Below are 14,247 nucleotides of genomic sequence, written 5' to 3'. Positions count from 1 at the left end.
TCCTTGAGAACCCGTTGACATCGACTCCCAAGGGCACACCAACTTCTCCGGCCTCGGGAAACATCCTCCTTTGATTGAGACAAATTTTCGATACAGCCGTCAAGTTTTTGAAAACAAGAATATAGAATTAAAATGGAGCGAGCTCCCGTCCCGAAGTGATGAAGCGACTGCCTGTCAATATTTGATCAAAGTTTCTTCGGACGATACCGGGTAAAGATGTCGCGATATTGGGCCGATAAACGGGAGACTGCGACAGCCGGACACTTGGTGGCGTTGACAGCTGTCGGGCTGAGAGGGTCGTTTAGAAAGGGTTCACACCAGCGGCGGCCAGCACTGCCGATATTAAGGCTGTCGTATCGTCGCCTGGACATATCGACATTTTTGGACATGGACACACCGGGGAGGGTGTGCGAAAACATAGAACAAAGAGAGAGAGAGAGAGAGAGAGAGTCAGAAGTAGTTTGTGAATGTTCTGTTCTTTATACCGCTGTCAAGCTGGAAATGACAACGTACAAACCCCGACGGTGTAGAACTTATTATGGCCTTAATGCATTACAATACAATTTAGTTAACTTGCTTCATAGCACGAAAGCGGTTTTTGCTATGTCGAATTGCGATTTGTTAAACCACTTTGCTAGAAGTGAGTACAGTATAGTGTCTGTTTCTTCTTTCCCTGTTTTCCGATGATTAATAGGCTTTGAAGTATCGTATATCTTTGCGTTTGAATGTCGGGTACAGTGTATTATGTAATATCTCATCTAAGTTGATGTGCTTACGCTGCTGTAGGGAGTTGGGGCCTTTGTCGAGTCCATCCGGACTTTTTGCTTCACCTCCCATTCACTAAAGTGATAAATAAAGTTATATAAATATGGACCGATGTACGAGCGCAACCGTTTGTCCATTGACAAGTGTAAACGACTGAGTTGAGGTGGCTTATACAAAGTCCGAGATCGCGGGTTCGAACCCGGCCGAGGACGCCAGCAACTTGGTGGCTGGGTACAAGTTGCTTAGACACGCCGTCTTCCGCGAGGGACGTTAAATACGGGGTGCCGTGTAATGAGCTTTCATTGCACGTTAAAGAACCCTCAGGTGGGCAAAAGCAATCCGCAGACCGACCGCTGTGGCGTCGCTCATGATCTCAGTTGTCTCGCGACGTAAAACACCCAATTATTAATTATTACTTATACAAAGTGCACACTCTACGCGAAGAAATTTGAGAGTGGTACAGCAATGGAAATACAAAATAGGCAAATGATAAACGAGTGACTCGAAGAGGTACGGGGGTCTACACAGGGGTGCGTACTTCCTATAGTTCCCGAAAATAAATTTGAAATTATTATCACGAAATAGGACGTTGGACGAGATATTCTGCAGGTGACTGTAACGCAATAGACAAGCATGATGTGCCGGTGATGTGACTAGAGACTTTGTTGCTTCTAAATACCATATGCGGAACCATACGACCGACAACGCGCTATAAATATTTATAATTTGCCACGAAAGATGCGGCGTAGTGGAGCGGTGCGACGCCTGGTGTCAAACAACCCCTTGTACAGCGGGCAACACTGAAAATTGGTATTACACACTATTACATCGGAACTTCGTTATTTTAGTAACTATATTATTAGTTTTCCTGTTTACCTATGCATTCTGAAACCCCTGTTAACATTTTAACCTGTTAACCTCTGTTTTTGCGAAGTAACCCACCGCTGTCCGCTGTTCGATGGAGGCTCTCCCTGCTTCTCTGCTGCGCAAGCGCGCTCCTTCTGTACGCGGCGTCTTTCGAACGAACAAACTCTGTCTGTGAACCTCTGTGAACAAACAAGTCCCGACGCTGTCTGGCTTCTTGAACGACTGACACGTTTTTTTTTCAACGGCTCAGCATTTCATTTCAGTTCGCTTATCCGTTTATCCGCAGATGTGGATCGTTGTGTGGATTGCAGGGGCGGATTTTATGGTGGATTGTGGTGGATTGTTATGTCGGGCCCAGTGTTATACGCATGCAATGTGGTTGCCGCAGTATGTGTCAGGGGAACGGATTCATTTCGAATACCTAGTACAGTGTTGCCCGTAATCTTTAATTGTAATTTTCTAATTAATTGCATCGTCGACTGGAATGAAACTTGCGCAGTTTTGGTCCTGGTGGCTTGGACTATCGAATAGCCACACTAAATGGCATTTGATCGGTGCTGCTTTACAGTACCTTTAAACCAAAGCATGTTCCCGCAAAGCTGTTCCCGCAAATAAATATGAGAGTAGCGTAAGCGAATACGTCACGGAATATTATCTTTACATATTATCTGTACGGGATATGAGACTATTCTGTCGTCCCGATCAGTGCATTCAAGGCTAGAAAAAGATACTCACAAAAAATATTCAAGTTAAGTTACTGAGCACCAGATAAAAAAGGTAACTGAGTATAGCGCACTAAATACTCAACCACTAAAAGTATTTGAGTAGAACACCAACCCAGGAAATACCATTCGTCTTCCCTGGCTTCGACAGAGCATTCATCACAACTGTAGATGAAGAAGATGATGAGATGATGATGATGACAAGATGATGGAGTTAAGTAGGCAGGCACGGTGGTTTTGTGTGTCGTCTTTGGATTAGAAACCTGAGTTGGGCCTGAGTCATTATAGAGGCCTTCATAGCAGCCTCGTTACGGGAAGAAAGCGTCCTAAATTCTGGGTCCTCATGCGCAGACATGTACAAGATACTCAAAAATGTATTTAAGATAAGATAATAAATACTAACGTTAGAATGTAATTAAGATAGAGTATAAATACATGAAAATTAATGTAATTAAGATTGAGTACAAAATACTTCAAAAAGTATTTCAAATACAATTAAGATACTATTTATCCTTGAGCGCAAAAAGTCACCGGTCAATGCGGCAAGTCGCCGCTACGTGACATGAATCATCTAAACCCCGCGCACTACGCTAACCGCCGCTGTGTGATAGGAGCCATCTAAACACAAGTCCCAAAAAGATGACAAAGAGATACCACATAACTCCACTAAGTATATGTGACCCAGAACAAAGCAAACTTCTAGCATGCCCCTGCTCGGCGAGGTCAGAATTCGGCATCACCATGTCAGGGCACACATAATAGAACCCTGACTGGCCAAGGATTAGTACACACGGGTCAAGATCTCTCAATGGGGACTTCCAAGAAGGGCCAATGTCCGCGTCAAGTCCAAGGGACTCAGGAAATTTCCACTGAACAAGCAAGATAATGGAAAGACGAGACACAGAAAGTCTGAGAGGGAGATCCAAAATATGTAATTAGAGTATTGAGTAGAAAATACCATAAAATGTATTTTAAATAGAGTAGAAATACACACAAAAAAAGTATTGAGTAGAGTACCAAAATACCGCAAATTGTATTTAAAATACAGTATTTTAAATACAATACTCCAAATACGTACAAGTCTGCTCATGCGTCTCCCGGGAAGAGGGTGCCGCTGGGGGTGGAAAATAGCCAGCAGGGTATCGTTTTCTGCAGTCTGCAAGAAATTTTGAAATGAAATGAGACGTATGCACAATGGAAGTGGCAAAGCGCCCAACCAAAACAGACGAAGTCAATCATTTTCTCGACCTTTCCGGCTCCCGAAAAAGAAGAAAGAAAAGAAGACAAACTTCGGAAATGAATATACAAATTACAGTCAAAAAGTATTTAAGTTAAGATACAAACAACTGAGTTCTAAAAGGTACGCTTCGCTGCATTAACAATCTCCACGAGGCAAAATCTCACAGCTGTATGCCTTATTTCCCACTGAAAATTCGTTCGCTATATATGCTATTCGATATGATATGATATTCGCTACATATATACTTGCGTCGTACTTACTCTATACGTCACTTACGGGCTTTCTGAATGAGTGTAGAGGATGTGCAGATCGAAGTCGTCTCTCTCGCGCGCTATAGCGATGAGCCACGATACTCGATTCTATACACCAGAGCGCGCGCTATTTGCTGCACAATCGGACGCGGTGAAGAACGCAACAATCTGGGGTTTTTCCTGGGTTTTCCTCAGGCGCTTTAAGACATATGTCGGCACAGTTCCCTTAGAAGTCGGCCCAGGACACACATTCCCCCAGGGCGTCAGTCGTGACGTTGCCCACATACGTGAGGCCGACAACGGCACGCCCTATCGCCATCACCACCACCAAAACCACCAACAACAATCTGGTGGGGCTTTCACTTCTCCTATATAGTATTCATGCATATTTTGTCTCTCATAGAAGCAGGCATCCCACACCCCTGAAAGAGACCCCTTCGAGTCTTTTATTTTTTTTCGCTATCGACGGAGGACCGAATACTTTCACATGTTCACAACCAGCGGCATGGCCGAGGGAGATGACGGGTTTGAATCCTGGTCAAATCCCCAGTCTTGGGTTTTTGCACTGGGTTTTCCGAAGACTTTCCAAACGAATGTCGGCACAGTTCCCCCTGAAGTCTGCCCAGGACGCATACTAAACCCCTATCCCCAACACCTTCCGGCTGTCCTCTCTCCACCTGTGCACATCCGTACTCCGCTCATAGTCACGCCACTTGCTACGCTGCGCTAATGCGTAATAATAATAATAATAATAATAATAATAATAATAATAATAAAAATAAAAATAATAAAAAAACATGTTCGCAAGAGACCGATGATCTGAAAGTCCGCCTTTGACGGAAGTGTCTGGAACATTCCCTCCGGCGAAGACACAAAAGGATCTCCCATGCGTGCTCACAAATCACGCAGGGACCAGAAGGAAGAATCTGTCACGTCACAGCACAAGGTACACGGATGATATAACGCCGGCGCCAAAGACCCGGAAACTGATAACGGCGCGCAACCAATATCGCGGAGGTTGGCCTTGCCGCTTCGTATTTATCCCCGATGAGGTCTACACGTCCCGTATCTTCCAGTTATCCCCCCTAAGCCCCACGAACCAAGTTACTCGGACCTCAGTTGGACGTGCTCGAAGGTACAGATGCACTGCCCTACCTCAGCTGTCATGCGGGGGGAGCATGGCTTACGTTCTTTTGGGATGTACTGGGTTGGGAGGATTCGCTTTATCCTTCTCTGCAGGACAGCCGTGTTGCTAACTTTTGGACTGGCTTTCTGTGGACGAGACGTGACCTGGTATGCGACTGGCCTGCGTGCTGAGAGAAAGGTTTGCTTCTTGATTCGTATAGGGAGGTTGCGATGCGAATATGCGAGTGCTTTATACGCTCCAGTGTATAGCAACGCTGATAATGGCATAGCCATTGTCTTTTGGTTTCGGTTTTCGGGTATTTGGTTGTTCGTCTTTGTCACTCGGATGCCAGTAGAGGCTGCCGGAGTTGACTTCATACGATGATCGCTCCTGTTCGACGAGGAAGAATCGTGCCTGCTTGCTCGCATGATCGAATGGCTCTTAGGACTCATATGTTACTGAGGTGTTACACGTCTTAGGACTCATATGTTACTGAGGTGTTACACGTCTTAGGACTCATATGTTACTGAGGTGTCACACACAACATGTTACACGCGGTCAGAATGTAAACGTATCAATATGGTATAGGTAGTATCGAAGTCCTATCTAAGCAGTACTATCCAAAAATAGAAGGTTAAGGCTGGAATCACGCGTCTCTCTCTGTCTTTTGTTCCCGAACCGTCACGTTCGTGTGAACGAGTGTTCATTTACGCACCACTTGCACCCGCCCATCAGCATGTTTTTTAACTTCCCCGTAATTTTGAATGGGTCCGTATGGTGGCCGTTAATAGAACGGAAAGCACACGGACGAGAAAAGACGTTCATGTGAGTCCGGCTTTATGCGTTGAAAGACTTGATCTGTTGCAGCAAGTCAGGCCAGGAGTATAGACATTGTTTATCTGGACGGGCAGTGCACATTAGTGGTGTTGCTCACGCCTGTACAAATTGCTCCTAAATTTCTAGAAAGTGACTAACCTAGCTGGGTCACTTAGTAATGTGTCCCCCTACTGACTGACTCTACTGACTCCAAGCTCCTGAACACGACCAAGTACGGCTGCAACTTGACGCGGCATCCTGAAAATTTCCTACACGTTAAAAACAAAACTTGATCGCGAAGCATGGCTAGTGAAAAGGACCGGGTCGAATACAGTTGCCGCTATACTGATTTCAGGAAAAAGATCTCTTTTTGAAAGTGTCACGAAAAGGCCTTCCATGTTCGACAAGTCAGAAGAAGGAACGAAATTAATTGTAAGTGATGATCGGTTATGAACGCGCGTCAAGTCGTGACAATGCCAACTCGCTTTTCACCAACAACGGCGTGCCAATTATTATCGCCATCGCTCACCTCTTCTTTTTTTTTTTAATTCTTATATATATATATATATATATATATATATATATATATATATATATATACATAACCAATTCATACCATCTCCTCTGTAGAGTGTACATTCTGCGCGAGGCTCACTGAATACGGAGTGCCCAGTCCTGCGATATCGACGCACGTTAAAGAACCCTCAGGTGCCCAGAAATTCATTTGCGCGCCGCGTATGATAGTCGGGGACGCAAAACCCCGATTTTTTTTATTATCCAGAAACGGTATCACAAGTGTAGCTGTGCTCGCTGTATAGAGAGAAGATACGACGTGATATACAGCGTGTATCCTGTCTAATCCATCGCCTAAGCAAGAAGTGAGAAACGAAGCCTCTCCATAATGCCGACATAATGGGGTTGAAGAAGAGAGTTGCAAGCAGGTGCGAAAAAGCGGAAGCCAATTTACGAAGCGACAGAGAAACTGTTCACGCCGTCGTGGCTCCCGTTTTGAAAGACGTCCAGCCTTCCGTGAATGATAGAGGCGCCCACTTTATATTACAGCTCCAGGGGCATCCGACCTTGTAATTGAAGCTGCCATCTTGCGGCCATTTCCGGCGATACCTCACATCAAGCTATCATCGATCCCTTATCTACAGCGCCCTTATATGGAGTTGTAATGCTGTAAGAGATGTCGAGGCTTGGGGGCAAAGGACTGTCGGGAATGGAGTTCAGGAATCGAAGGCTTTCCGCGTGGAAAAACACTAGTTTGGTACAGCTCGTATCATACTTAAGAATAACGGAGTTAAATCAGCCGGGACAGAACCCCCAACAGCGACGCTATAGGGAAACGTAAAGGGAGAGAGAGTTGGGGATAAGTTATTCCTCTTACAGAGGAGCATGTCGTGAGGTAGATCAGCGCCACCTAGATATACAGAAAGCTGCGATGTCGTCTGCCAAGCTGTCGTCTGCAAGCATGGAGGAAAGGAGAAAAGGAGGCGCGCCAACGGCTCTTCGACAGAAGAGAGAAGCGTGGGGCAAGTGACGTGAAGATAGCAGATGAGCTGTAGCTTCTTTGGAGCCACGCGGGGGTCACGTTACCTGAATAGCCCAATGAGGTCGCTTTGCACACGCCACTTTGGGGGCCACTTCGGCGCGCTACCACACCTCTCCAAGTATTCCGAAACTATGCGTTGGGGGCTCCCATAGAGATGTATGTAACCGAAACTGGAAAGCGAGCAATAGGGTTCCTCTTCTCTTTCCTTCCTCCATGTCTGCAATGCTTTCTATTGCTGCAAGTGGCTGCTCATGCGTTGATGACCTCTCGTTTCCATAGCTACGACTACCGAAAGCACATCGTGATTGGCGGACTCCTAAGGGCTACTTCAGTTAAGCGATCATGCTATGTTTACTCTAGGCAGCGTTGGCTAGATGCACGCTTTTAGTTGTGGTTCTCAACGCAGTGATTGTTATTGTTTGCATTGATGTAGAAGGTACGTGCTAATTTATATCGTCGTTGTCAAGCGATGTCGTTGTCCTGTGACGAAAAGAATGACACTAAGGTCCGTCCCGCACTCTTAACAGATACAAAATTAGTCGAGACGAACCGATCGAGTTCAGTCATCATAGCGGATGGATGGGAGTATCTTAGGCCTTAAAGAACAACACGATCTTAAGAGGAATTGCCGCTTCATGACTGACAAGATGGCGTACATGCAGGCAAGCTGGTGGAAGAACTCCACACGACACGAACGACACGACACGACACGAACACACACGTGTGTTTGTGTCGCCCCTGTGTGTGCCCAGACTCAAGCTTTTACATAACTGACTTCGTGACTAAGTTCAAAAACGTCGCACAGAAAAAAAGAAATAAATAAAGAAGCGAAAAAAGAAATATACTTTCTCACACCTGCCATCCCCTGCCCCTCCCCCCTTCCCCCCCCCCAAAGAAAAAAGAAGGAAGGGGAAAATCACCGGCTTGCACAGATGAATAATAATCAATCACCAGAAACGCGTCCAGTGAATGAGTAAATAAAATACTATACCCCGTCATGCATGTTTCATAATGATTTCTATCTTTTCTCGTTTCATGAAAGCCCGGCTCATCAAGAGTTCACCTCTCTCTCTCCTTGCACTCCTTTCAGTAAAAGAGAAAGAAGAAGGAAAGAAAGTGAAGAGGAAAAGGGTGGGAGAGACAGTTAATTATTGAAAACTTACAAAGTGCAGGAGCAATTTAAAACGCCTTCGTGCGCCGCCTTTTTTTTTTTTTTTTTGCTTCTCGTTTTATCTTATCCTTTTTCTTTATCTCCGAGAGCAACGAAAGCGAAACTGAATCCCCGGACGGTTTTTACATTCCAAACGGGTGACATTAATAACGGTAATTAGCGCAGAAGGAAATGGTTGTGAGTGCAAGCGGAGGGAATCAATGCTGGATTCATAATTATTTCATCCTTTTCCGTTTCCAGTCTATTTTTATTACTGCCTTTTAATTGGTGGCGACTAATGGGGAGGAATGTCACGCGCATCTCTCTTGTTTAGGCAGCGAAGACAAAGAGAAACAAACACATTAAAGGGATAGTCCAGCATTGTCGACTGATTAATCTCAAAGAGTTGGCGAACGGAGAAATCGGACGGCATATAGTCGTGTCAAGTTCAGTTTCGTAGTGAAGTATAGGCATGCCTTGACGGACGTCATAAAGTTCTGCGAACGCGACAAAGGTGATTGAAGATTGAAGACGGTAAACTGTAATCAGATGTCAATTTGTGTCTCGGTTGCTTCGTAGAAGAGAAATCGGAAGTTGCTGACAGTGCGCGTCACGGCAGCTATTCACTAATTCGGTCTGGTCGTGAACTTCAATTAGAAACAGTAGGTTGCGAATTTATTCGAAATATTTCGCATGCGGTCACCCTGAGTATCATAAGAAAGCATGCGACAGCGTTTGTTTAGCTTCGTTTCCCGTCCGGACTCTCCGGGTTTGTTGCTTTCTCTCTTCCGGGTGAAATATGCGCTACGAAACACCCGTATAGTGTGACAGTCAAACTACGTTTTCAAATCGCGGGCTACGTAGAGAAACAGCGTTTCCACGCTGTCTGTCAGTGCTTCGAGAGAAGGCGAAAGAGAAAGAGAGAGAGAGAGAGAGAGAGAGAGAGAGAGAGAGAGAGAGAGAGAGAGAGAGAGAGAGAGAGAGAGAGAGAGAGAGAGGTTCGCGAACGGTGCTGCGGGTGAACCAATGGGAAGGGGAACTGGCTCAGGACCTAATCATCTGGTTGGACAACGGAAACAACGTTCGTGAACCCGTTTGAGTGGAAACGATTGACCAAAACTGCCTAATAAATCTCAATGGTTACAGGTTCGCCAAACGGTTCAGAAGGAATACTTGCTTCAGCAAGCCGGCCACCGTTTTCCAGCCCCTCAGTTTCTCTGGTAACCATATACGAGGATGTACCTGACTTTCAATGGTTCCACCACCTTTTTCAGAATCCCCTCGAATCTCGATCACGTCCTCCTCGATTGTCCGAAATAGGCTGACAGTCGTAGGGCCCTATAGAAGTGAGCTTGGCTCGTCTGGATGCGCGCCCTTTCGGCGGTGCGGAAATTTTAGGTCCTCGGTCAGCACACCATTAAGCGGTCGCATTGCAGGCTCTGCTGCAGTTTCTTGAGTCAACCAAGTTGATCAGTGCTTTGTAACTTGTGAATTTTATCCATTAGGACTTGATCGTGATCCACAACCGTGCCTCTACGCTCTCTGCTCTGACTGTGACTTGTCGTTTTCTTTCACAGACGGAACTCTTTTTCGTATCGCCGTTCCATTTTTCCTTTTTGGCTCTACGTGGGTGTACTGGGGTAGCCAGTCCAATTTAGCCGAGACTCACATCCCCATTTTTTTCTTCTATCCATCATCGTCAACAACAATAACAACAACAACAACAACAACAAAATATCATTCCGAGACAAATGAAGCACTCTCATTCGACAAATTCACGAGTCGAAATGAAAATGAACTATGCTTGAAACAGTACTTGTCATTACTTAATACACTTGTCATCACTGCAGTCTGCGCGCAACTTCACTGTTGTCCTGTAACTTATGTGTCGAGGCTATATACAACGAACTGATAGCTTTGCCAACGCAACACACTTGTCAGCGAAATTTCTTTTTCCCAACTGAACCCGGCCTTAATACGACCTAAATCGGAGTAGCAGAATTCGTCAGGTGACGAATTCAATATCTTCCCTTTTTTATATATATAATCAAATTCGAACGACCTAAATCACTTTCGCATTGTAGTATCAGTACAGTAGAGATGTGGCACATTATCAGTACATCAAAATCTCTACCTCAAGTGAACCAGTTTGAACTGGTTCTACCCTTTGTTTTTACAGCTCTGAACCCGAACCTGAACCGATATGCTTGAACCCGAACCCTAAACCCCCAAAATAGTGGCTCCAATAATCCCTGCATAGCACACGTTTTACGTGATGCAAGATACGGTTGCCCTTTTCCGCGGTACGTCTTTTGAACGTACTTCTTACGCAATACAGTTTTTCAAAGCGGGTACCCCGAGAACGCCAAGAAAGAGATGAAAAGGGGCAGCAAATGAATTGCCCGAATGAAATATCGCGCAAAGGTTGATTCTAGCGCAGAGCATACGAAGACCCCGCACGCTGTCCTAATTTATGCGCCACATAGATCATATTTCCCCCTTCGAGAAAGAAAATCGAGGATCGGAAAAATCGAATTTTATAAATGGAGGCCCATTTAGCATTCCCAGGGTTCATGATACGATTCGTTGATGAGCGGCAGCTCTGTTCATTTAAGCGGATCGACTTGAATGATAAACTTTGGCCATGTTACCTTGCGTGCACTTGAAGTTGATCACGGCTTAACCAAGGTTAGTCCCAAAGTTGCGACATTTTCGAATCCTGTTCGATGCAAAAGCCTGAAGATGTGGTGCGTCTGAATACTGCTTCGAGTTATTACTATTATTATTATTATTACTTCGAGTTTTCAAGTTGTGAGTTGTCAAGAAAAGGCGTATGCGATAGCAACTAACAAGGATGTGCGACGGCATTGTTCGTGACGATTAGGCTAGAGTGCGCTGAATATGACGAAGATGTTTTAATGTTTTTATTTTTAAAGCACGACGCAAAAGCAGTTTTCTTTGTGGTGGGAGTGTGACAGGAAGTATGAGATGCAAGCACTTTTTGTGGCACTTTGTGCGACGGAAAGTTCGAGGTACACATCTCTTACGACACTATGTATATATCGGAAAACAAAGTGCAAGGTACATGCACATTTTATGAGATTTGTGTGGCGTAAGTTACATAGCATTTTGTGACGTCATACACGGCACTTCGTGCACGGATTAACTCTTGAACGGCGGCAAGTATATGTTCATTAGATAACAATGGACCTTTTTTTTATAACTGCTTATGGGCATGCGCATGACCTTGAGTGCGCCGCAGAAGGTTATCTTCGTGTTCAACAGATGGCGCTGTATGGGAACGACAGAAGAGGGGACACCTCACGAACGGCGCGAGCTCGTCGGTCCCACTCCGGATCGGTTATGGTTACCCACGTGGGTTCGTTTTGGCACGCAGCGAGGGTGGTTCACTGGAGAGCCGCTACGATGTGAAAAAGGTCCATCACGAATTATTACTTTTTCCAAAGTGCCCATTAATGTGATTAATAAATTCCGCACGACATACGGGAGAACAGATACAAAAACATAAACACCGCCCACAATACGGTATCGAAGGGGAACAGACAAAAACACCCTACTACACAACGTTCTGACTAGACATCGAAAGCATTGTACCTACTTACCATTCAGGTCCAAGGTTATCTGTCTTACCTCTTTTTTCTTTTCTTGTTCTTGATCCGCTACGACCCAAGTTTGCTCCACTCGATATAGGTCATTTTGCCGTCGATCACTCAAAATTGCTACCCTGCGCTTCCTCGCGCTTGTCAAAGAAAAAGGATCGTGAAACATCTCAGTTTCGTTTCGATCTTCGAAAGGAAAGGATGTCTCACTCGTGTTGTCGCGTCATTGCTGGTTCTTACAAGGGGTCTCACAGGTGCGTTCCAATTTCTTTTTAAACACTACCTCGCGTATTTTGTGATGATCGTAGAGACCTATGGTAGTCCTTTTTGAATAACCCTTTTGTGTAGTATTGAACGAATAAGTGAAGAGGTAGCGGTTCATGGGAACCCAGCAATATCGGGGAAGACACGCCGGACAATAAAGCCTGTCTGCGTTCAAAACATCGGGTTTCAAAAGTAATGTTATTTTTGCCTGCATAGACGTTGAAAGGGTAGTCTTCGGAATTTCTGAATAGGTGTGCCAGTAGCGCAGACAAAAATGATCGCCTGAGCGGCATTTGCATTGGCCTCCGCGGGTATTGTCACATATACAATACTCGAAAGGATCTAAACCTTGTACACTGTCCATGCGTCACTGCTCTTCTCTCGCGTACACTTAGAATGTCCTCTCCTATCTTAAGCCATTATCCCGTACTGCGTATCATAAACGGCAACGATGCAAATTGAAAATGAGCTAACAACCATACAAATTTGAAAAAAAAAAAAAAACACGTTCAGCCCGATTTTAGAGTACATCTAGATATTTTACGGGGTGAACAGCGTTGGAAGAGCGTACTTTGGATACCTTCGATGACCAGACAATCAACTGCGACAGAAAAATGGCCAGAAACTTCGGTTGGCGATATTGCTCACAACAGCAACAAACGCGATGCAGGACTGCAAATCTTCGCTAATTAAAAATGGCGTCAGGAAATGTTGGGGTGCTCGTTCCGGAAATTACTCTCCTCCCTGCTGGTGCCCTTCCGGCTCCCATAGTGAAGCTATAGCCGTTATAACGTCCGTATTAACTGACGCATTATTTTCACGCAACATACTTAATCTGGCGTTAAACAAAACGCGTCGGCAGGACGTGATCTCGTTATGAGAGGCTAGACGGCGGACGTGAAGGCAAAGCATCCATCACATGCATGCTGAACATGACGAAACATGCGTTACAGCGAGGGTCAAATATACGACGACGAGACAATCTGAAGAAAGATGAATTTGCTTCGAACTGTGTGTTTCAGTGAGGTTTTGTAAAGTTGTATCAAATGGGCGTGAAGAAAATTAAGCGGTGTTCTTCTGACATAATAAGAAAATGCCAAAATAAAACATCCTGCAGAGTGTAGAGGATGTTTTCTTTATTTGAAAAGTAGAGCAAAACGGTTGTGACGTCATGGCAGGCATCCCCACCAATGAGGCGGCCGCGGGAGACTTGGAAGAACAAATAGGAACCGCTCTTCTGACATCAGGGCCCTACGCCGAAGTACACGTGTTTGTACAAGGGTTTGTGTATTGCAAACTACGACACGTAGAAAAATAATATTTTTCCCCCTCGATATTCCGAGACGCATTACAAGGCGTGCGTGATGTGGTGAATCAGATAAAGCAAAGCGTCAGAGCACCTTCACGCGTAGCAGTAGTTTTACATCTGGGAAATGGATGTGGTGCAAAAAAGACTCATACTGGACTTCACGAAGGATAGTTTGCGGTCACTTCGGAGAAATTCTGTAAAAACGGAAAGTTCCAGTAGCCAAACATGAGCCAAATCGATGTCATGATGTTGAAAGAGTGTAATCATGACCAAAAGCAACGCCCACATCCTTATGAGATCTTTCTTCACACTTATTACTACGTGAGGACCAGTAATAGGTTTTTTTTTCTTCTTTCTTCTAGAGTCGGTAACCGTACATGAGATCAGGCACATTACTGAGGTCTTGCACAGATAGAAAGCCCTGATATTTCCCGGTCAGCCAACTGCGGGCCCTGTCTTTCCCTTGGTGTAGAAGAAGAACAGCTGGCGTCCGCTACTATCGAGCGAGGAGTCACGCACAAGGGGCGCATCTGTTGATGTTGACGGAATGGTGGAGAGTGAT

At 45.1% G+C, this 14,247-nt stretch overlaps 1 protein-coding gene across 1 annotated transcript in view; it reads right to left on the bottom strand.

Annotated features, from left to right (window-relative positions):
• Nucleotides 1-14,247, bottom strand: part of LOC135394988 (guanylate cyclase soluble subunit beta-1-like) — a 201,593-nt gene that overhangs the window by 75,838 nt on the left and 111,508 nt on the right. Inside the window, exon 3 of the mRNA XM_064626131.1 lies at nt 3,433-3,510. Coding sequence (XP_064482201.1) covers nt 3,433-3,444 — 12 coding nt within the window. The 5' untranslated portion in view covers nt 3,445-3,510. The remainder of the gene's footprint in view (nt 1-3,432; nt 3,511-14,247) is intronic.

The sequence above is a fragment of the Ornithodoros turicata genome, chromosome 5 (assembly GCF_037126465.1).
Source record: "Ornithodoros turicata isolate Travis chromosome 5, ASM3712646v1, whole genome shotgun sequence".
Lineage (NCBI taxonomy): Eukaryota > Metazoa > Arthropoda > Arachnida > Ixodida > Argasidae > Ornithodoros > Ornithodoros turicata.
This window is presented reverse-complemented; position numbering and strand designations above follow the sequence as displayed.